Raw genomic sequence first — 25,559 nt, 5'->3', positions numbered from 1 at the left:
AATCTTTCAAGTTGGGAAACACAAATTATGTTTTTAAAGATCGACATTGTAGATAACAGGAAGGTGTTTATCTGACCAAAATACACGTGTACCATTTAAGTAAAAACCAGTAAAACTTATTGGGCGTGTAATGGCTGCAGTTCAGATGTGTTTCACGAGCGTTTGCACTGCGTGGCCTCAATTTGAAAGGTAATCATTAAATTTAAATCCCCGTATCGTCTGCTATTACCGTCGTCTGCTCACCGGCCGCAGTGTCTAGTGGATTTTGGCGCGTACAAGCCAAGCTCGTGAGTGACGCTCGCGCATGCTCGAGTCTCATCTCGACCGAGGTGACAGAGACAACAGTTTGCTATTGGCCCTCCCCCGTTACATGCACCTCTTCCTGTTACCCATCACCCCTCCCCCCGTTACTGTGCGGCCTAACTTGCCGATATGGCCCCTCAGGCAACCTATTCTTCTGTGACATTACATCGACATCCTACCCTGAGAATAGCTTAGTCAGTTATCAAGCCATGATAGGCTTGGCCCAATTACCACTTTGTCGAGGTTGTAACACGAAATCCGCGTCTTCAGGGATATTTTCACAGCCCCATAGGAGTGAAAACACACTGGAGTTGAAGTCAACACGCGATCACTGACTGAACAGAATAAATTTGATCAGAGCGACCCGAGATTTGCTCTGAGAAATCTGATAGAACAACTGCAGTGGAGTCAGGAACTCCCAACAACCTATCACCCCTCACCACTCACTTGGACTCGCCCCGCATCAGTAAGCGTGTCGTGAAATATCATTCTGCTTAGTGTAAGCATTGTATCGAGGCTTCAATGTTGTTGTGAGTTGTATGTGGGACACCAGTCTACCCGAGCTGTGCTGTGAGACTCTGACAGTGGTGACACTGTGCACTACCCCCTCCCCAAAGGACCAGGAGTATATGAGGGCAGGGGAGAGGACTCGGCGTTCATGTCGTGACTTCCATTGTCCTGTTCACTGGGATCGACCGAGTTTAACTAGTGATCCTGCGCCCGTCAGACTGGCCGCGACTACCCCACTGAGCAGTCACAGGGAGGCATGGGGGATTACTCGGCCCCCAAAAGACGAGATGTCGTAGATCGTCTCCGTAGGCGTCTAGAACACTATCGGCAACACCAGCTGGGGCGACACCGGCGTTTCAACGAGGGATACTCCGGACTTTATGAGGAACATCGCCAGCAAACACAACTCTTGCACCACCGCTGGTTGGAAAGTAAGGCCAAGAAGGCAGCGAAACAATCCAAAGTCAAACAAGACAGCTCCACTCAAGGGGACCACCGCAACCTTGTAGTGACGGTAAGTTTTGTTTTTACCGGAAGGCAGTAGCTGTACTCCTGTAGGTAAAGTGGACGCTGTGCGGTACATGGGGGCATGCCAGTGGGAGGGTGAAAACAACCTGCGCTCCCCACCTCCCCCCCATCTCCGGTCCTCACGCCAGCAAGCATACCACCAAAATAATGTGTGTCGAGTCTCGACTGTGTACATTAGATCGGTCCTGTGCTAACCTGTATCCATGCGCGTTTATTTACATTTTCATCCGATGTGCCCGCCTCGACCTTCCCATGCCCGTTTCAAAGTTTGAGCGCTCACCGTAAAATCACTGACGAGTGAGATCGGTGTAGTGAGACTAGCTCGACGCATTCCCACGCTAGCCGAGCGAGCGGCTACACATAAACAACAAAGATATTACGCTGAATGTCGACTGCTCTGACTCAACTAGGCTGGGAAAATCGCTTGCTCAATGCACTGTACATAATACTTATACCCGTGATTGGCCACACTGGGGGCTGAGGCTGCCATTATTAGGCGGTCCGGGGTGGTAGTTATTGCCCGTTGTTCCCAGCCCCTTAGATTGTGGACGATCATCCCACGGACAAGTTTCTGTCTCAGCCTTTCCCAGCTTGCAATGCGACCGATTTCAAAAGGTGTATATACGATATTTACTTTGTCAATAGGGTTCCGCCCAGACTCTCGTATCGGTGAATGTTAGTGATGAGGTGTTTGTTGTTTATAGACTTCATACAGGTCTTCATAATACTCCAGTGACCTTTCAGAGTTTGCAGTCACTTCCTGAATGTGACAAGAGATCTGTAAGTGCCCAGCAGTGGAGACAGGCTTACAAACTAAGCAATCGCCCTTATCATTGAATTGTTGACCTTGCACCTTCCCATAAAACGATCTTAGCGCTAAGGTGATCTAACTCCCTTCTTCAACATAGACATAGGATTGTAGCCTTAACCTCTTTGTGGAGGGATGCCTTGATGGATTAAGTTTGATTTATGAGGAGTCTGTTATGTATTAAGAGGATAATGACGGATTATCATGGATGGTATTAATGCTTTGTTTGTTTGTTGTTTAACGCCACACTCAGTTATATGACTGTGGTCTGTATATAATGAAATCTGGGTCAGACAATCCAATGATTGACATGAGCATCGATCCACGCATAAGGGATACGATGACATGCATCAACCAAATCAGCGAGCCTGAACACCCGATCACGTTAGTCGCCCCTTATGGCAAGCATGGGTTTGTGAAGACTTATTCTACCCCTGGATCTTCACGGGTCGGTATCAATGCTAACAGTTTGACACTGTTGGAATATGTCCTGTGCTAGACTTGCCGTTTACTGCAACCGATTTTTAATGATTCATTAATGATAATAACCCACCTACATGGACTTAAATGTCACGGTGATCTCACTCAGCTGACCATCTGGTCTATTTGCCACAGTACATAGGAAAACCCTAATGAAACTTTACTCTGTACATATCTACGTTATCTGGACATCAGCATAAGTTGTAGTGACCCATGGTTATTGTTAAGTGTGTTGGAATCGTGGTTTGCAGCGTTAAGTGTGTTGAAATCGTGGTTTGCAGTGTGAAGTGTGTTCATAGTTGCTGAGGTGTTTGGATGTTTTGAAGGGTGTAGGCTGTATATAGAGTGGATATTATGAAATGGGGTTGGGATGACATGTTGTGTGCTCATGTGAGGATGTTGTGTGATGACAGTGTGTGATGATGTGCGAGAATGTTGTGGGGCTGTTATGACATTGTGTTGTGTGATGATGTGATGTTGTGCGAGAATGTTGTGGGGCTGTTATGACATTGTGTTGTGTGATGATGTGATGTTGTGCGAGAATGTTGTGGGGCTGTTATGACATTGTGTTGTGTGATGACAGTGTGTGATGTTGTGCGAGAATGTTGTGGGGCTGTTATGACATTGTGTTGTGTGATGATGTGATGTTGTGCGAGAATGTTGTGGGGCTGTTATGACATTGTGTTGTGTGTTGACACCCTCAAGTGATGGAATTGTGATGTGTGATGATATTCTTTGTTTGAAGCTGTACTTTGCAAATTCCAGCTATAAGTCTGCAGCCATTAAGAAATTGAGTATGGACCAGACAAGCCAGTGTTTGATAATATGTACATAGACCCATGTCATTTGATGTGATGAGGTGTAGTGTGAGGACATTGTACAGTGTGACAATGTTATGTAATGAGGACATTGTGCAGTGTGACAATGTTATGTAGTGAGGACATTGTACAGTGTGACAATGTTATGTAGTGAGGACATTGTACAGTGTGACAATGTTTTGTCGTGAGGACATTGTACAGTGTGACAATGTTATGTAGTGAGGACATTGTACAGTGTGACAATGTTATGTAGTGAGGACATTGTACAGTGTGACAATGTTTTGTCGTGAGGACATTGTACAGTGTGACAATGTTATGTAGTGATGACATTGTACAGTGTGACAATGTTATATAGTGAGGACATTGTACAGTGTGACAATGTTATGTAGTGAGGACATTGTACAGTGTGACAATGTTATGTAGTGATGACATTGTACAGTGTGACAATGTTATGTAGTGAGGACATTGTACAGTGTGACAATGTTATGTGGAGTAAGGACATTGTACAGTGTGACAATGTTATGTAGGGTGTGGACATTGTACAGTGTGACAATGTTATGTAGAATGTGGAAATTGTCCAGTGTGACAATGTTATGTGGAGTAAGGATATTATAGAGTGTGACAGTGTTATGTAGGGAGGACATTGTATCGTGTGACAATGTTATGTGGAGTAAGGATATTATAGAGTGTGACAATGTTATGTAGGGAGGACATTGTATAGTGTGACAATGTTATGTGGAGTAAGGATATTATAGAGAGTGACAATGTTATGTAGTGAGGACATTGTATCGTGTGACAATGTTATGTGGAGCAAGGATATTATAGAGACTGACAATGTTATGTAGTGAGGACATTGTATCGTGTGACAATGTTGTGTGGAGTAAGGATATTATAGAGTGTGACAATGTTATGTAGTGAGGACATTGTATCGTGTGACAATGTTATGTGGAGTAAGGATATTGCAAGTGTGACAATGTTATGTAGTGAGGCCATTGTTGTGTAGTGAGGCCATTGTATTGTGTGACAATGTTGTGTGGTGAGGAAATTGTACATTGTGACAATGTTATCTGGAGTAAGGACATTGTATAGTGTGAAAATGTTGTGTAGTGAGGACATTGTATAGTGTGACAATGTTATGTTGAGCATGGATATTGTAGAGTGTGACAATGTTGTGAGGACTTTGTATAATGAGGACATTGTACAGTGTGACAATGTTATGTAGTGATGGCTGTTGGGCGAGACTTTTATGTTTGAGGATATAATGTTATGTGAGGATATTATATTGTGTAATATTGTAGTGCTGTGTGAGGATATTATAATGTGAGAATGTTTTGTTGTGTGAGAATGTTGTTTTGTGGTTTGTGAGGTGGGACCTCTATGTTCAGTAGCAGGGAATGTGGCGATGTATAGGAGTGCCCGAAGGTTATTGTATGTTGAGTGCATATTATTATGACCTTGCCTCAAACACAATTCACATGACCAACACCAATAAAGTTACACATCAATTTACACCTGTATGGGAGGTCTATTTACACCTGTGCCCCCGTATCAGTGCTTGTCTGGGTGGGTGGTGTGGACTAGCTAAATATACTTCTTGTTCAGCTAATGTTTCAGTAACAGTGATATTGTCTATGCATGTTTTAACTATACAAGCATTTGGACTGTTCAATATTAGCCATGTGTTGAAATAAGAAAACAGGTGTCAGTCTATTCATATTGACTAGTGTCTGTTTTTTAATGCTGTAAATGGTATTGAGGTTGAATAACACCTTGTAAAGGATCTTTGGGAAAGTTGATTCTTGCTGTAAAGGGTATAGAGGTTGAATATATTGCTGTAAAGGATCTCTGATGATGTTCCATCTTGCTGTAAAGGATATAGAGGTATAATATCTTCCTGTAAGAGGCAATTGGGGCGAATAGAGGCGCCCTAGACAACCTTGACCGCCCCTGTCTCCTCTCTATGCCCCCCCGTCCCCCCTCACACACACACACACACACACACACGAACAGGTTTGAATGTGTAATTCTTGAGATCGCAGTCGTTATCTTGATACACTGTTAATTTAAACAACCACCTGCATTTAATTGTGGAGTGAAAAAACAGCAACGTTCCAATGGGAAGTCAAGTGACCTGAAACGTCTTACCGGAATCAGGTACTAGGTTATGGTACTAGGTGATCGAAAGGTGTTTTTGGACATTAGCTCTGAATCAATGGTTTTTGTAATGGGAGTCTTCGTGACAAAAACTTCACCGGAAGTCCCGTCGCCTTCCCAACAATGTTGCCGTGACATCGTCAGCGCAGGTACCGACAATAATCACGCTATTGACTCATGGCATGGCTTGCTTTACACCAGGTTTAGTTCTACTCATCCAAATGACAGTTATTCAGGGTTAATTGAGTAAACCCGCCTAGATCAATGCACGCTGAAGCAATCGTCTCAAGGCTGTCATAAAATATTACTCTTAGCTCTTTTCTCGAGCGATATATAAGACACTTTGTTGACGCCATTATTTCAGATCAATAGATATCCTTGGACAGGTTTGAAAACGGGACTGATACGACTTAGCCGCAGGGTTCCAAGGGCTATGGGTTGCAGTGAAAATTGAGTCATTAACACTGACTTAACACAACGATCCGGTAATAAAGGCGGCATCAAAAATAAAAAAATAAAAACATATACTACGGCAGTTAAGATAGACGATTATTTTATATATATTTGATTAAGAGGAGATGAGGGTTCATCGTCTAAGGTCTATGTTCTATGTCCGACTGGATGTGTAGTTTGTGTCTTGTGTGAAATTGACGAAGTGTAATTATGGTATAGGTCTTCAGCAACCCATAATTGCCGTAAAAGGTGGTTGTGTTTGCCGTTAAAGGCGACTGTGCTTGTCGTAAGAGGCGACTAACCGGATCGGTTGGTAAGCTTCGCTGACGTAAGGCTTGGTTGATACATGTCATTGTGTCCCAATTGCGTTGGTCGATGTTCATAATGTCAATCACGGGACTGTCTGGTCCAGACTCGATTACTTACAGACCGCCGTCATATAGCTGGAATATTACCGAGTGCGGCGTTAAACAACAACCAAACAAAACAAGCTTTATGTAATTATGGTATGTAATCTATTACGGGGTCAAGGTTACCAGCACTGAGTTAGCAGGTGAGGAGAGTGGTGTTTTTAAATAGAACCAAACGTTCAACGACTGGCATTTTGACCGAGTCTACTCCCTCTGAATATGTTCACAAAATATTATGTTGGGAATGAGAACAGGTTATACAAATTAGAAGATACAGTGTTGAGACACAAACTATAAGTTGTAACGTATGTGGTCTCGAGAACAGCTCCGTGAGTTCAGCCCTAGACAACTCTACATCTATAAGAAAGAATGAATGAGTGAATGAGTATGGTTTTACACTGCTTTTAGCAATATCCCACAATATCACGGCAGGGGACACCAGAAATGGGCTTCACACACTGTATCCACGTCGGGAATCGAACCCGGGTCTTCGGTGAGACGAGCGAACGCTTTAACTACAAGGCTTCCCGACCGATTATAAGAGAAGGGTTTAGATGATATGTAAATACAACTATAAATAAACGATATCCGCCTGATATGGGCAGGTTCTCATCTACATGTCGACGAACACCACTTTAAAGTTATCTCATCATTTGAACGTTCTTTAATTCGACGAACACCGCTTTAAAGTCAGCGTCCATGTTGATATTGACGTGTGTCTGTGAAGACTTCGTATGTCGCAAGTGCAAGAATTTTGGACGCGACGTTAAACCCTATTTCACCTCATCTCATCTGAGTGCTCGCATGTATTCGTTGTTCCTCACAAGACAGTTATTTGAAATTTAAGAGAAAATGTTATTATTTCAACGTTCTAATTCGACGAACACCACTTTTAAATAACAGTCCATGTTGGTATTGATGTAGCGGTGTGTTGTCATATTGAGGGCCCGTGAAGACAACCTCCATGTTGGTATTTAAAGACTTGGATATTTTAGGTTACGTATTAAAGTCAACATCCAAACAGCGGGTTGTCATATTGAAGGGAATGACATGGATATGTTGGTTACCCATGAAAATCAACGTCTATCTTACCCGTGAAGATCCGGGGTAGAATAGGTCTTCAGCAACCCATGTTTGCCGTAAAAGGCGACTATGCTTGTCGTAAGAGGCAACTAACGGGATCGGGAGGTCAGGCTCGATGACTTAGGTGACTTGATTGATGCATGTCATCGCATTCCAATTGTGTAGATCGATGTTCACGATGTCAGTCACTGGATTGTCTGGTCCAGACTCAATTATTAACAGACCGCCGTCATATAGCTGTAATATTGCTGAGTGCGGCGTTTACCAACGAAGGGACTGTGAAGACTTGGTGTGTTAGGTACCAGGTATTTATTCCGGGTAATGGGATCTCCAGGTATGGAGAAATCTGTCGTCTGCGACTCTACTTACCTGTAGCGTATGCCCTCCCCATCTTGTGTAAGCGCACTGTTCTTGTTGTTGCAAACATGTTCATCCAGCATATGATCGGCTCGTTATTACACAAAACAAACATTGGGTATGGCGCTGCACGGAGTTCAACAGAGTCTGGTTCAGATACTTGAGTACCCGTGATACGGAACGCCGTACTCGAATACCATGTTGCCGTACGCTGTGCTATTTCCTGATTTCGATATAAAAATGAACGTCAATATTGAGAAATGTAAAATTCTTTAGGAAGTTGGGGATGACAGACATGGGTGGACTTTAAGATTGTACTTTTTGTCTGTTTAAATAATGGTTTATTATCTTGATGCTCAACCGCATACCATGTCCAGTTGCCGACCCTAGTGGTAGAGCGTCCGTTCGGGGAGCGGAAGTTCCGGGGCTCGATCCCCGGCGCGTCATACCAAAAAGACTTAAAAAGAGTGTACTTGTTGTTACCCTGTCTGGCGCTCGGCATTAAGGGCCAAAACACTGACTGGTTGGCTCGGGGTGAGTATACTGTGTCTGAGTGGGGTATTCATGTTAAACGGCGGCATGGCATCCCAGTGGGCTAGCACTATAAAATCGACATAAGTCCTGACTAGTACAAGCAGCCACACACACACGTGCATGCACGTCGCTATATAAATGCAATAATTTTGGACGCAACGTTAAACCCCATTTCACCTCACCACGTATGTATACCCGTGACTGTGTTGTACCTCAAAAGACAGTTATTTGAAATTTAAGAGAAAATGTGATTATTTGAACGTTCTTGATTCTATATTTGATAGTTTATCAAAAGATAGTTATTTGAAATTTAAGAGAAAATGTGATTATTTGAACGTTCTTGATTCTATATTTGATAGTTTCTCAAAAGATAGTTATTTGAAATTTAAGAGAAAATGTGATTATTTGAACGTTCTTGATTCTATATTTGATAGTTTCTCAAAAGACAGTTATTTGAAATTTAAGAGAAAATGTGATTATTTGAACGTTCTTGATTCTATATTTGATAGTTTCTCAAAAGATAGTTATTTGAAATTTAAGAGAAAATGTGATTATTTGAACGTTCTTGATTCTATATTGGATAGTATATCACTTACGAATATCCATAAGCACCTGTCCGTGAGATATAATGAAAAATTATGAAACACATCAGTAAGCTATTTGACACATCTAAAAGCCTGTACGACGCATGGCGCAATCTCTGTGTAAAAGTATCAAGCAGGCAGGGGGCTAATTACGGAAGTGTCTCGGTGGTACCGAGAGCTGAGGACCCCTTAGTGAGTTCACTTCCTCGCCGCGGTGTGTGGAGCGTCGCTTGTGTGTGTGCCCCAGCCTCCCCCCAGCTTCTGACCCCGATGCAACCCACTTGTTGCTGCCCAGGTTTCCTCTTCAGCACAGAAAACAAAGCACGCGGTCTCAGTAATAGTGGAATCAAATTCCGCCTAAATATGTAAACTAATGATAGAGCCTGGTTGGTAGTAGGTCGTTACTTGCTCGTGTGGTTCGCGTTTTGAGATAACTTGCAGCGTCAAGTGTACGATTTACATGTGTTGAACAAGATAAGTTTGTTGTGCAGTCTGGCGGAGGGCTACTTGCTGTAAAAGTTGTGGTTTTGTGTATCCATAACACTCAAGATCAACATGGTTTGGGGGATGACGATGGCGATAGCCCCGATGCAACTGATCAGTTTTACAGAGTGGTTTAAATTACGTCTGAGCGACTACGGATGAAAATATGAAGATATATGCTTTTATGTGATTCAGTTTAAAGGCAATATTAAATGCACATATACGTTCGTTTTTATGCATTTATTGTCACGCAAGGGACGTATACATTGTGAACTGTGAAGGGATGTCGGTGTGAACTCGTCACGTTTTAATTGCATGGTGGCCTGTCTGAAGCAAGCACGCACGGACAAGTAGGTACAATGGAGGTCTAGGCTATGAGAACCAACCAATCTTTCACTCGGTGACGAAGCTCGATTGTAGTGGACCTGCTGCTCTCTCTCTCTCTCTCTCTCTCTCTCTCTCTCTCTCTCTCTCTCTACACCCCCCCCCCCCCCCCTCTATGTAGGTGACGTGTAACGTGAACCTTTCTCTCTCCCCCCCCCCCACACACACTGTGACTGGTCGCACCTCAGTCACGCAATTCCGATATCACAATCAGCTTTAAGAAAGAACTACTTTTGGGTCTGGAAAGCGCTTAGTGGAGGTGACCCATCTGTCCGTGGTGTAGATTAATACCGCGTGAGGTGAGAGCAAAGAGGTGAATAAATCAGGCGATTAAATAAACATTTGACTTTACATGCGCTTTTGTAAAGGAGTGTGTATATTCCATGAAACTTTTAACGATTAATGTGATAACTTGTTTGGTTAACTTGCTTGTTGGACAGAGATACAAGTTGATGCACAGATACGATTTCTTATCGACTTAGCATAGCCGTTCACAACAAGTGTTATTGTTGATGTGGACGTGGGTGTGACAGGAAGCTGGGCCATTTGCCCACTGGGATTACATGTTGTTTTTGGGGGTTTAATTCCGCACTCAGCAATATTCCAGCTATATGGCGGCGGTTTGTTTGTTGTTTAATTCCGCACTCAGCAACATTCCAGCTATATGGCGGCGGTTTGTTTGTTGTTAACTCCGCACTCAGCAACATTCCAGATAAATGGCGGCGGTTTGTTTGTTTGCTGTTTAACGCCGCATAACGTTGGAATAACGTGTAATATATTATATTTGAAAGGACGAATCTGATGGGTTGTTTGGAACAAGAAAGCCTGCATCTTTACCGTGGCGGATTCGGGGGTAGGGTTGTAATGGGGCCACTCACCCTCTGAGAATGACATGTGGAGCCCCATAACATATGCCCACCCTACGTGAATTTCGTGTTATGGAAATCCATCTTTGTTGGATAGTCAGATTCTAACCCCAAGGTGTGGTCCACGCTCAATTACTCACAGGCGTGCGTTAAAAAGCTGAAATATTGCTGACTTGGTCCTAAACTAAGAAAAGACAACCATACCAAAAACGGGTTTTCACAGTTTTGCATCATCATCTCTTATTAAAGGTCACGCACAGTTACCCGCGCTTGGTTAGTCTTTTAAGACGACGAAATGTACTGTCGAGTTCTGTCCCTTAGTTATGCCAGGATTCGATGACCGTGATTATGTCCATTGATCTCTTAGCACCCCTACCAAAGAGGGAAACTTCAGGGACCAGTTTCGTTTCGGGTTTTCCTCCTCCATCCAGAAGCTGGTACACAGTGGTGTGACTAAATTACTGTTCACGGCGAATTAAGCCCCCACTCGCTCACGGTTATATTCAGAAATGCGTTATTAAAATTCCTCCCAAAACATGCGCCCGCACCACAGAAACATCGAATTGTGGTTGTATGAAGCATAGTTCTTGGGGTAAAGGTTACAATACAGAACTAGTCATTCACACGTGTCCAGTGTGTAATAAACACACCTTTGATGCTTGCTTACATTAAGTCAGATTGTGTCTTGAACACATCTCACGTTTCAAGACCGCCAGCGCAAGAAAACCTCCAGCATTGGATAAAACCAATACCACGGCTGATAAATCAAGCAAAAACAATATATTTACTCAAATAAATCTCGCTCGAAAGAAGCAAATGTTGATAAAGTGACGCTTTAAGTAAAAATGTGAAAACTAAACGAAGATAGAAACAGCAAAAGGCCGAGTTCACGCAACTGGATCTAAATCTCGCTGAATCTCGGACGAGTTGTGTACATCTTCGTCATGTTCGGTACAGGCCGGCGACGGGTCCGCGACATATTTGGACTCGGTGGAAAGCAAGATACCATAATTGCTGGATTTTAAGTTTTTTCTTCACTGTGAATGAATGGCCATTGATATTTTTTCTTGGGTTAATGGGCTATGACAAATTGAGAACGAAGCTCTCTTGGCATAACCGAAGGTCACGATAATACATTTGATACTCCAAGCTCCAGGTTTACACAGTCAGTACTCGTAGCGGGCTGTGAAAGTATATAAAGTTGCGCAGACATACGTAGTTGGTTAATCAAATATCCTAATCTTAACAGTGAGGCAACGTAGCCTTGTGGTTGGTTTCGTTCGCTTTGAACTCCGAAACGTGGTCGATTCCCTACATGTACGATGATATAAAGACGTTATGTTCAAACACCCAGTTGTTTTTACTCAGTGGTAAAATATTGCTGCAATTTGCAATAGACAACCAAAGCACTAAATCTGTCACCAATTCTCCCAATTTCGAGGCATTAAAGCGGGCACTCAAAAAATGATCTGTTTGAATTACACCTTGTCAACTTTTCTTACCAGTACTCTTTGTAGTTGTAAATAAGCTGTGTAAACTCTGCGCGAACTCCTCGTCAACACTCCACGTTGCCGCAGGACGCTGACCTCAAGGATTCGCCGGTTACACAGCCCGGTGATATCAACGTAGAAATTAATAGGGTCTGCGGTGCAAGGAGCTTCTACAACCAGAGACGGCGTCTGTCACGCTCCTGAACACAAATATGAGCAGAGCCGTGTCGGCGATGCCGCGAAGTTTTGATTGACTGATCAGCCCGCTCACGGGCCGTCTTCCAGAGATGCAACGTTAATTATTAACGGAAAAGATTATTCATGTATATGTGACGAACTCGTAGTTCGGACAGCTACATAGCTCAGCGTGCCAGGTGGGGTCCATACTGACTGGTTATTCATTGATGAGGCGCAGCTTCAAGAACGGGGTGGGGAGGGTTTCAGGGCAGATCTGAATAAACATGCGGTAAATAATTTATTACGAGTACTGTAGGCATACATTCATAGAGTCCGGAGTTATGATATATCTTTGATGATGGGTGCTTTGGTTGGATTGGTTGTGTATGATGACTGAAGTGGAGCAGACGGATTGGTTAAACAACACCTGAGGTTGTAGAATAATAACGTCTTGTTTTATTTGGTGTCGCATAATGCGCACGTGCGATTGTATCCAAGTGGAAGGGTGACAGGCTCGAGGCGGAGGCGCGCGTGTCAGGTAATGTGCGGACGTTTTAATATGCACTGCACTTGGATACTATTTAGCTCGTGACACCGAAGGCCCAGATTCCATTCTTCACATGGGTACATTTCATGCTGTCCCAATCCGTGATGTTGCTGGATAATCGCGGAAAGCGACGTTAAACCATATTCACTTGCTAACTCCACATTACAATTATGTTATGTACAAACAATGCCATTTAGAAAGCGGTCAAATGTAAAAAAATGATATATTTGGGATAATACTTTCTTAGTAAAGTACAGATACGTAAGAAGTACTAAAATGTGTAGAATCGAAGGAAGTGTTATCTCAAATATAACATTGGTTACAATGATGCTCAGCAGTTGCGCAAACACAGCAAGTCGTGGGGCGTATTTTCTGAAAGAGTCTTTCTTGTGTTGATATGCTTGTTAGTGCGTAAGGGGCAGTCGGGTTGCCTAGTGGTTAAAGCGTTCGCTCGTCACGCCGAAGACCCGGGTTCGATTCCCGACATGGGTTCAATGTGTGAAGCCCATTTCTGGTGTCCCCCGCCGTGATATTGCTGGAATATTGCTAAAAGCGGCGTAAAACCAAACTCACTCACTCACTCACTCACTGTTAGTGCGTGAGATGCATTTTCCGATATTTGATATATGTCACGAGAGCTGTGAAGAATTATCAGATACGGCATGTGTCCACCGTTCGAGCTTAGGGACAGTAACCAACAATATGATATTTCATATTTTGAATGAGTTTGGTTCACTACTGGGGGCGGTGTGTTAGCCCTGTGTTTAAAGCGTTCGCTCTTCACATCGAAGGAACGGGTCGATTCCACACATGGGTGAAATATAGCTCATTTTTGGTGATATTCCTGTGCTATTGATGAATGTGACCGTGGTCTAGTGGATAGAGCGTCCGCTTGGAGAGTGGAATGTCGGTGAATAGAGACGTGAAATGATTTGTATTTGCTGTTACGCTTCCTGCATTGAATCATTGAGGACAAGGAGATGCAATCAGCACACTGTGTCAGAGCGGGGTGTCCATGTTAAACTGCGGCATGGTATCTGAGTGGGTTAGCACAATTAATCCGACATCTTTTTGGATTAGTACAAGCACCCCCCCCCCCCCCCCACACACACACACACACACACACACACAAACACACACACACGTGCATGCATGTCGCTATATGAGTGCCTTAATCTTGAACGCGACGTTAAACCCCATTCCCGTCACTCACGCTTTCGTCGACGTTAAACTCAACTCACTCACACCCGAGAAGATCCGGGTTAGAATTGGTCTTCAGCAACCTTGATTGTCGTAAGTGGTGACTGTGCTTATCGTAAGTAGCGACTAACGGGATCGGGTGGTCAGGCTCGCTGACTTGGTTGATGCATGTCATCGTACCCCAGTTGCGTGGATCGATGCTCATGATATCAATCACGGAATTGTCTGGTATTATTTCCAGACCACTGTCATATAGCTGGAATATTATTGCTGATTGCGGCGTTAAACAAAAAACAAACAACTAACTCACACTCACTATGGTCCTGTTTAACTCAGCTCACTCACTCACTCACTCACTCACGTTAATATAGAAGCTACGTTGAACCTCATGTACCCCAACTTGATGGAACATTGGTGAAAGTTGCGTCAAACCTCACTCACGCCCTGGTGTAATTTCAACTACAGTTAACGTATTTTCTGTTTTTAAAAGATTGAAAATTAATTTCGCGTTGATCTGGTGCTGTGTTGACACAAGTTTTCGGTGGGTGTTCTAAGCCCTATTTTTGTTCTACACATGCTATTTGAGGATTATCTTTCATACGTTGATAAGAGACAGGAATTTATTATCGTAATACATCATTCTCCCTGCGCATACGTTTTGCACATAGAAAACCGATTGATATGTCGTGTTCATCGCACTATAGCTGTATATTAGCACCATATTTAGTCTGTTTTATTTTAACTGCTTATATGCGATGAGTGTTATCCAACGAACTGTCATTTAAGATACGTTTTTAGTGGCACAGCAGTTACGATTTAGTGTATTTATAAATATTGCTTTGCAGTTAATCGAGAATAATCTGTTTTTATCTGCGTCAAGACTGTTTATGTTGTCGGCGTTTTTCGCACTCAGTATCTCTGCCTCTTCTTATCAAAAGAAGGGAGTATTTGTAGCTTTTATTTGCAGTCTAGAAAATATGATACTAGAGATTGTCAATTATAGTATTAACTCGCGAGTGTACATTTCAAGATTTGTTCTAGCGGGAGCTGTGATAAATTGCAGTAATTTCTTCGTCGACACCGTGTACCTTGGTTGGGGAAGAGCGATCACTCTGTCCCCTATTATAAGCCATTGTCCCCCGACTGCTCGCGTCAGCCGAGAGGGACTTCACTCTGATTAGCAATTTTATTGAACGATTTCAGACTAAGCAGGCCGGTCTTCGTTAATATCGGCTCTTCTCTGAAACGTGGTTGGTGCTTGCTTATTCATGAGAAGTGGTCGCTTTTAACTGTTAGTGCCTTGCAGATTTATTGACATAGAGACGAAATGAGATGAGTTATTGTGTACTCTAATCTTCTCGCCCAATCGTATTGTTTTCAACTATATGTCAAAGTGTTTTTTCGTCTGTTTCAGAAAAAACTCAAGCAGAAAATCGACGGCACCGCTTCCGAGCCTAACCCCGCGGAGAGCGCATACAACTTTGACGAACAGGAATCTCCTGTGAACAAAAGTAGTGTGGGAGGAAATTCGTGTATTGACAACAACCAACTGCCTCATTTGTCGGTGAAGATTGTCCAACAGATCAAATCCCGACCAGAGAATACTCAGACAATCCACACAAACGTGACAGTCAGTACCAAGACTTATAGTTCGGCGGCTGACTCCCCCAAACCCAGTGTCAGTAGTATCCACACAAGCGTTGAGTGTAAACAGGAGCCCCCTGAAGATACTCACGGACATAGTCACACTGACAATCAGTCAGGACAGGCTTCACAGGATAGAATCTTTGACGTTGGCGATGTAGAGGAGCTTCAGAACATCCTCGACACTTTGGAGAAAGAGGAGGGTGAAATACCTCCAGATATAATAAAGGAACTTGATAAATTTGATGAGATATATGACAATGTGAAGGTACAATGTGAATCACAGACTGATATGTTCGGTCCTACTATTCAGTCTCCAGGTCTGTCAAAACCCTTCCCCGAGCCGGGAAGTGGTTTGAATATGTATGAATCAAATAGTGTTGTTCCTCCTCCTATGAGGAATCCATCTATGTCTAGCATGTCTGAGGGCACTGGGCCCGCTGCTGAGACCCTCAAACAAATGGCAGCCCATCACCAGAACCAGTCTCACAGTCCAGGTTACCCAATGAAATCGCCATCTATTGACCCTTACAGTGACCCTAACTACCAAAGGGGTAATGGCTATGTGAATTTCCAGCAGCATCAGGGGTACTCTCCCTTGCAACAGCAACAGCAACAACAGCAACAGCAGGGACAGTCCCAACAGGCTGCGAACTTCCCCTTTCCTCCACAGTCACATATGTCAGATGCTCAGTCATCACAGTATCCGCAACATATACAGAACAAGGAGATGCTGACGTATGGGGGAACCAAACCGTTGACACATTTCTCGGACCACGGCAATGGGCAACAGCAGCAGCAACCGTCCTCCCTTCAGCAACTTCAGAACCAGGTGCGAACTCATTTTAACCAATCGCCCAACCCGCAGATGCAGATTACGCAAACGCAGCACATGCAAGTGTCACATGGTCAGCATCACATGCAGTTGTCGCAGACGCAGCAGCTACAGATGCAACAGCCACCACAACAGATCTCACTAACACAGCAGCAATCCTTCATGATGACGCCGCACCCGCCGCAGAGCCAGCAGCAACAGCCGCAGATGATGAGTGAACAGATGAACATGCAGCAGATGGAGAAGATGCGTGAACAGAGGCTGCACCTCATTGAGCAGCAGCAATCTCAGTCAGCTGGGCAGATGCCAGCCCAGTACATGAATCGCCCTCCCCCAGAGTATAAGGTTCCCCCTGTGTCGACACCTCACATGCATCCAAACGCTAGTGGTCAGTTCGGCAGCACTCCTGCGGGAGGGGGCCCTAATCCCCTGAGAACGATGCAAAACATGGTGAATCAAACTGCATATGGTGCAGTTAAGAGTGAAGTGACATCTTCTCAGACTCAGAATGGCATGATGCAGGCTGCTCACCTGTCTGCCATACAGTCCATGCAGTCCAGCACAGTGGCGGGAGGAGGAGGGGCACCTGCTCGTCCTGGACCGATGGGCCAGCAGATGCAGCGACCCCAGTACCAGGCAGGCAATGGACCCACTCCTCCCCAGGCCGCCCCAAGGTCACAGTCAACATCAACGTATACCAGTGCAATAATGCGCAATCAGAGACCTCCGAATGTGAATGTGGGGCCTGATGGCCTAAATATTTCCCAGCCAAGAAGTGCAGAGTGGCCGCGGCCAATGATGCCTGGAACAAGACATCCGGGACAGGCGACGATGACTCAGGCAGCTGCTATGTCTGCGTCAGGCATGATGCAGTACGGACCCTATCCAAACAGTGGTGGCCCAAGCCAAACTGGCATGATGCAACAGCAACAGCAACAGCAGAGGCCACAGATGAACTCCATGCCGCCCAGTCAGGCGGCCATGATGCAAAATGGCAGCCAGGTGATGATGCAACAGCAGATGGCCCAGAGAGTCACGATGAGGCCAGGCGCTGCCCCCAACTCCCAGACCACTGCCGCCTATAACATGTCGTCGTCAGTGATGTCAGGTGCCGTGCCGTCAGGGGGTGTTCCAACAAGTGCTACCCAAGGACAATCTGGTTATCCCGCCACGGGGTCCGCGCAGGACGATTTCATGAACTATTTAGACAATGCTCAGAATACAAGCCCAGATTTCTTTGATAGCATAGTGCAAGGTGACAATTTTAATTTGCTTGACGAAATTCTGGGTAAGCAATGATACCACCTTGCCGGGAACAGGATCTGTATATTTGACACATAGAAGTGTGTGTGGAGTGATTTGTTCCAGTGCAAATACCGCCAGTCGTTCCACAATGTGTATATGTACATACACGGAATTCACTATTTGTGATTGCAAAAATCAGCCACGATTGTGAATCTTGAGTGCTGACGTGACTTAGCGACTTGGCACGATGGCGTTGAATGCGATGTTTTCATCATACGCAAACCTTGTTGAGAGGACGCATTGTGTAACGCTGGACGATCGTACATGACACCCCCTGTGTTGAGTACACGGCCATCATCATTATCTACCTCGTGTGTGTCTTTCTCCGCTTCGCTGGCCTGACGGGCGGCGTGAGCGGGTCTCGGATATTGTGGATAGTCTAGGGAGTATGGCATCTTGTGCTACGTACATCCTCAGCAACGCAGGACGCAGAGTGACAAGGACTAATGATGTCGCTCTTTTGAGAAGTGATACTTGGACACGTAACGGACGCATTCACGTGCAATGTGTTATGGCGTCGCAGGACTTACTGCATGAACTATAGTTCGGACATCATCTGAACCCGCTTCTGTGTATTTCCGAGGTTTTCAGGGACCATAGCTCGGTAACCATGGTAACAGACACTGCTGACGATCTCAAGATGGCGGATGACGCCATATTGGATTTACTTACTCCAAGTCATTCTGCCGAGGTTAGTTCTTGGCGCGGACATCTGTGCTTCACAGTGAACTAGTTTTGTAGCAAATAGTATCTCGAGGACGCTAATACCTTGGACGGGCGGTCCGGAATCAGTAGCTCAAATAGATGACATACATTTTAGATTGGTTTAATCAAATTATTTTTGTATTTGATGAATATATTGACTTATTGCATCCTTATGTCTTGTTGAGATTGAAAATGAATGTGAACTAGCGCTCTTTTCCCAGTCAAACACTAATATGGCAATCCATCGTGCTTATCCTCGATCGATTTGAGATATTTGCGGCCGTATATCAAAACCTATCGAATTGAACCTTGACATTTCAATCAGGTTCAGTCAAGCGATGTAAGCAGGGATCCACGAAATATCAATATCAAATCACACGAAAGCTATAAATATGTCACGCCAATTTCAAACAGGCCTGTTATCAACAACTCTACCCAGGCCCTTTCGTGTTGTAACGGGGACAGTATACTTGCCAGGACCCTACATTAGGCTCGGGACGTCCGTTGCTGACAGTGTTAGCAGGACGTTTCCCTTGTAACACTCACTTTTAGTGTAGTGAGTATTTATTTTAACGGTAACTGTCATCATGTTAAAAAGTGTCGAATCTCAAGTTGAGATTATTTCCAAATTGACATTAATGGAATTGTTGACTTAAGACAGTCTCCATGACTTGTGGTTACATGAAGTTCTGCCCCGCCAACCTCAACGACATGGTGATGACGTTCGCTATCCAGTCCATTTCCTTTTGACGCGTAAATCTGCATACCTCTTACAAATGCCTTTAAATACACAAGGGTTGGGTGAAATGCTTGATGTCAAGTATAAATATATATTCCAACTAACGAAGTTGAAACACTCAAGTACCTCGTCGGGGTTGGTGTAACTGTATTTGCCATTTGTTATCAAGAAAAGACTTGAATGCAAAATCTGACAAAATGGCTGTGGCTGTTAGTTTCCATTTATTTGTTCGATTCTCAACAAGACACAAACTCAAGTACCCACATCGCTATCAATCGTGTTACCAACATGTATTATCATTCCTGCGAGCGAAGTCTAGCTGCTGTTTCTGTACTGTTTACCTGGCAACTGACATCAACTCTTACTCCCACTCAACCCCTGGCGGTGGTTTATTCATACCCTTTACACACGTTAACCTATCATGACAGGAACGATAGATATTCATTGATTCGTAAAATCTATTTAATGTTATTTTTTATCTCGAGTATCAAGCTGTTGTTAAATTTGAACTGACAAGTGATCTATCTGGTTTTATTGACAATTAAGCTAATTGAAAAAAAGTGTTTTTTTTCTTCAAATTTTCAAAGGTTTTGTCCGTAAGACAATGCTAGAAGTCCAGTTATTATGCTGGAGTATCTGAGGCTACAGCAATGAACGCTTATTCACGTCTTTATCCCATGCAGGCCGCCAAGCACCACTGTTATCGCTTATGGGGGTATCATTTATTAATCAGTATTGAATCTCATATCGCCAGTCCGCCCCACATCTCGCGTGCGCCACTAGCAACCGGGATATGCAGGGCAGGGGATCCCATCCCGCGTCTTTCTACACCAACAGTGGTATGTGCTTCCACCCGCAACAGTGGAACAAGCAGCTAGACTGGTCGCAACCAAGCATAGGATGCCTTCGGGCGCCATCATTAGCAAATTGACGCTTGATTTGATTAAATCAAAAGGTACTATATTTCTCTACGCCACATCTGTTGTCGACCACGAGTATATATCACACATGTAACCCCACCCCTGTCATACGTTATGGACTGACCCTGGCTGGTGTAAGTCAAGGTCTCCGGTTCTACCAAGGGTAAAATATAGGTATAGTCTTGTATACTTGCGTATATATAAAACGATGGTGAAGTACCGGATTACATCACCATGGCAACGACGGGTTTGAGGCTACGTGTAGTCTCGAAACCGGAAGTAATGTACCCCTGACCGGCATGCTATGAAAGATGTATCGTTACATATTCGATTAATCAGCATCTTTGTCCAAAACTCATTGCAAACCCTTGAAGAAGCGTATCCCTATTCATATCACGGCGTTAGTGGTCACCAACGTATCAGCTTCACCTTGCCGAAATGAAATTGTTCAAATGTGTCCCTTTTCATAATTTCTATTTTTTAATGTATCACCAACATTATCAACGGGGGAGATATTGAACTAAAAAGCTTGTAATTTGTTTATTTTCAATGGGTTCCGAAAGACTTGAAAGCATGCACTTAATGATGCGCGTCAACCTCGTCTTCAGCAGCAATGTCACCGGCTCTGCTCAGTTCGTTAACTCCGTCCGAACTCGGTTACACCAAATACCCAGCCAAGCGTGTTATGCTGAATTTTATTGATTTGTTTATGCTGCGGTGATGCTCGGTAGGACCAGTCCTCGTACATTAGACGTTGAGTCCAAAGTGAACACTGATCTGTCAGCCGTGTATATACTGTACTCATAACGACTACCTTCACTCGCTTATCGGCCACAGTGAGCCTCATTCGGCGGCTGACACAACTGACACCGTCTATTGAGAAACTCGCGCCTCAGACAGTCTCGCGTTCGGAATTACACAAGTTCACCTCGCAGATTAATTCTGAGAATGGACTGGACATATTCTAGAAACCAGACAGACGAATTGATTTTTTCGCAAAAAATGTCATTTGGCAGTTCCTCGTTGATTACATTACTCCCTAGGCTAATAAAGTAAGTAATTAGCGAAGCAGGAACGATAATGACCCGACTCTCTCACTTGAATATAAAAACAATTGACTGACTGTCAAAAGGCTGATTTACTTTACTGGTGAAGCAAATTTGTCTAGTGGAGTATATACGTCAATGCAAACTGGAATAGTGCATATAGCAGGGGGAGAGGGGCGGTAGTTTATCTAATGACACTTTCATTTCTGTCGGAAATTGGGTAATTACAGTCTAAAAACCCGACTACCTTCGCGGTATGATGAGTCATATCAAACCGAGCGCAAGTTTGTGTAAATGTATTTCACATGTAGCAGGTAGACCGGTAGCCGGGCTGAAATGCCACATTACTGCAGGCACTGTGACGTAGGGTTGATATTACGACTCAGAAACATCCCCTCCGGAGGGAAGGTGGTTGCGGTGGATGAGTGACGCACTTGCATGGCCCGCGTGCTGAAGCCACGGAACACCACCACCTGGGATGAAGACAAGGCTATGAGATGCCTGGGACACACCACCTTCCGCCGTCCTTGTTCGGTGTCACAAATATTGAATCGTTTTGAAAGATAACTTTTTGTTTTAAATTATGAATTTATAAAGGGGATCCATGATTTTGAAATAGGTTTGGGGTGAGGGGAGGGTGCGTACTTGACCCCAGTCTATGGAATGAATATATGCAAGATGGGTTGGCGTGCAACCTCTCTGGAAAAGGGTGTGGTTGGGAACCTCTCTCTGGACCCGCCAGCGAGTCTATTCTAATCAGGGAGTTTAAATGTAAGTTCAGACACAACGGTAGTGTATTTGTCACTGACTTCTAGATACCGTCAACAAATACCAGTACACAGAGAAAGAAGTTGTTTGCCCAGACAGTAATAGGGACTGAACACCCCAATCCCATACACGTGCAAACAGTATTTTGGAAAAAAAGTAGTAGTGTTTAGGTTGGGATTTGAATGGGTGTCTGAATAGCATTAATATGCCCAACACCTGGTGTCATGGCGGCGTTTAGGTCGCGGGTGCTGAATATGAAAGACTCCTTGATGGATATGTGACACCGTGTGCTGTGCAGATGTTGTGGTCACGGGATTTGATATCAGACACCAGGTGCTTGGATAAATTTAGGGGTGTCAGTCAAGCAGATTTTATAACCTGGGGCTCGTCTGTGGCCTAGCGACCTAGTTGTCAGCAAGCACACTGCTGTGTCGCCACCACTGTCCCGCGGCCTGGCTTGCACTCGCAGTCGGGAAGCGCTCACTCTATCTGTGTTTGGCCAAACTGATCGCGCCGGATCAATCAGACGGAGGTCGGCTCCGAATGACGCCTACAGTGAACTGAGACAATCAGCCGACCTGTCTATTGTCGGTGACACAATTCTCCCGCGTGACGTCACGGGATCGCACCCAGGCGCCTACTCTAACACTAGGCGATAGGAAAGCAGTATGTTTGTGTGAGGAGAATCCCTCTGCGTGCTGCTTCCGGCTATGAGGTCACGGGTTGACCTACATGACTTGTTTACATCGATTGTACTCGTCCAGCCCAAGTCGTGTTGAGTGAGAGTGAAGACGGTCACCAACAATCATCAACAACCAGTTTCAACTGCAGCAAACCGTGTCCGACTCGTGCGTTATACGTCGTGTGGAAAACCGCTCCAACAACCGGCCGAGTCTATTAATATGAGGGGGCCTAGGTCAACCTTGCCACCGAATCTGTATTGAGAATTAACGGCGGGTTTTATTGACTTTCATAGTGGGAATGTTATGTTTTTAATATTACACCAATGATAACGCCGTGGTTAATGTTTCAGGAAACTATTAGCCAGGTATACATCATCGCCGGAGCTAAACATCGGTCAATAAGTACTGGCAAAGTTGAGCACACACAGCAGGGAATGAACCGACGTAGGAGGGCAGGCTGGGGGAGGTATTGAGCACGAGGCTGGTGACATGTCTGTGAATTTTATCAATTTATGAGAGGATATTCATCTTAAATGTCCCTAAGTTATTTGTAAATGACATTAGCTATCTTGTACGGTGAAGTGTGTGTGTGGCTCTAGGCGCGAACGTGGTATACATTACCTGTGTGACCAATCTTAACTGGTCAATGGTAAAGTTTTATCATTCTCTATGCATCAAACTCACCCCACTCACTTACGCACTCTTAGTCGTTCAGTCAAATCAAATAACTTCAAACTTCCACACCAAGTCCATACCACCACCCTGTCGCCCTTAGTTTACCCGTCACCCTCAGTTTACCCGTCACCCTCAGTTTACCCGTCACCCTCAGTCTACCCGTCACCCTCAGTCTACCCGTCACCCTCAGTCTACCCTTCACCCACAGTTAACCCGTCACCCTCACTTTACCCGTCACCCTCAGTTTACCCGTCACCCACAATTTACCCTTCACCCACAGTTTACCCGTCACCCTCAGTTTACCCGTCACCCACAGTTTACCCGTCACCCACAGTTTACCCGTCACCCTCAGTTTACCCGTCACCCTCAGTTTACCCGTCACCCACAATTTACCCTTCACCCACAGTTTACCCGTCACCCACAGTTTACCCGTCACCCTCAGTTTACCCGTCACCCACAATTTACCCTTCACCCACAGTTTACCCGTCACCCTCAGTTTACCCGCCACCCACAGTTTACCCGTCACCCACAGTTTACCCGTCACCCTCAGTTTACCCGTCACCCACAGTTTACCCGTCACCCTCAGTCTCTCTCCCTCCATTTTCCTTGTTGTGCTGACCGCCAACAATGTGGTAACGTTGCTGTGTGTAAGAGAGGTCTGACAGTAGTTTGTAACCACGTTACAACTCCAAAACACTGAGATCATCATTTGTAAACGTGAAAACCCAGGCTTGTCGAAATAACCAGGCCTTTGAACATCTACAGCCTCTGTTATGTAAAGGTATGCTTTACCACTCGATCTGGAATCCCTGGCGTCGCGAAGAGGGGTCAAATATTCCTTCATCCGACAATATGTTTGAGCCGAGAGGGCCAGAGCGTGGATCTTTGACGTTGTTTGGCGAATTCATGTATCATACACTCACCCATGTCATTGCGACCTTCACCATGTTTTAACCTTCATCTCAATTCTTCGTCGTGATGGCGGAAGTGCTTCATTTAGTACAGAGGTGCGTGTCTACCAATCAAACTACTGCAACAGCATCACAGGTCAAGTGAGTGAGTGAGTTAACATTTTACATCACAATGGCAATACTGAAGCCATATCGCGATTAGAAGTAAAAATTTGTCCTGACTTCATGATAAGGGCTTCACCGGGCTGTGGCGGTTAAATATTTGCGTTTCTTAAATCGTAAAATCTGTCTTCAGAGTGGTCTGACGTGGCGTCTCCTTGAATGCTTTATGATGGCGTTGATGTATCAACACGGTGTCACAAATGGCAAATTGTATTTTATGCAAATTAAGTGCAGATGCAAATATATATATTCCCCGAACTCTGTAAATGGTCATGGTAAAGAACTGAATTTCCGTAGCGAGACAACAGCATTACCAGCGACCTCTTCAATCAAATCATGTGGGTAAATCGGAGCTGCGTATTCAACTCTTGTACGTTAATATATGTTTTTTATTTGTCGTGGGTTTTAGCCCGCCCCGCTGCTGCTCGCCTAACGACAACTGTTATTGTGTACAGCCTGCGATCATTTGTCAGCCGTCACCCGAATCTGTCGACCAGTCCGACTGTTCGATGTTGGGTGGCGACGGTAATTGTGTATATTTTTATCCGTATTGTTCTGATATGAATACAACAAATCGAATACAAGACTGGCTTATGTTTTTATTGACCTTATCGACTGCAATGATTGAGCTGTATTGCCGCTTCGCCGACTACGGGTATGGTTACCACACTCGGATTTCATCAGCCGGGCTGACACGTCTACCGAATACAGCCCTATAACGGGGATGAAATGGAAACTTGGACCTAGCATTCGAGTAGTCATACCTGTTCACTGGGAACGAATTGCATTTATAATCTTGTTACGCCAAACTGCGCCCGGATAGTGAACTCGACCAATCAGCGGACAGCAGGGCTAAGTAAACGTGACCTTCGACCCCTCGGGCCTCAGTAACCATGGTAATCGTATATGCTCTGCTGTTCTTTGGGACAGTCAGGACATATTTATGTGCTTCAGATTGTACTTTTAATTGTCATTGAAACATATCGTATATTTGTAT

General features: G+C 44.5%; 2 protein-coding genes across 2 annotated transcripts; one reads left to right on the top strand and one right to left on the bottom strand.

Annotated features, from left to right (window-relative positions):
* The first annotated feature begins 773 nt into the window (after positions 1-773).
* Positions 774-25,134, top strand: LOC139450775 (neurogenic protein mastermind-like). Its single transcript, XM_071232605.1, has 2 exons — positions 774-1,327; positions 15,584-25,134. Exons 1-2 carry the CDS (start codon positions 1,070-1,072, stop codon positions 17,945-17,947), a joined length of 2,622 nt encoding a protein of 873 aa, XP_071088706.1. The 5' UTR covers positions 774-1,069; the 3' UTR covers positions 17,948-25,134.
* LOC139450910 (seminal vesicle major clotting proteins-like) lies at positions 21,708-24,090 on the bottom strand. Its single transcript, XM_071232736.1, has 2 exons — positions 23,716-24,090; positions 21,708-21,836 (listed from the first exon to the last, which is right to left on the bottom strand). The coding sequence occupies exons 1-2, from the start codon at positions 24,088-24,090 to the stop codon at positions 21,708-21,710; spliced, it is 504 nt and encodes a 167-aa protein (XP_071088837.1).
* Positions 25,135-25,559: the final 425 nt, after the last annotated feature.

The sequence above is a fragment of the Haliotis cracherodii genome, unplaced genomic scaffold (genome assembly GCF_022045235.1).
Source record: "Haliotis cracherodii isolate W230 unplaced genomic scaffold, xgHalCrac1.p SCAF_8, whole genome shotgun sequence".
In the NCBI taxonomy this organism is placed as follows: Eukaryota; Metazoa; Mollusca; class Gastropoda; order Lepetellida; family Haliotidae; genus Haliotis; species Haliotis cracherodii.
The sequence above is the reverse complement of the archived record's forward strand: the minus strand, read 5'-3'. Positions and strand labels throughout refer to the sequence as shown.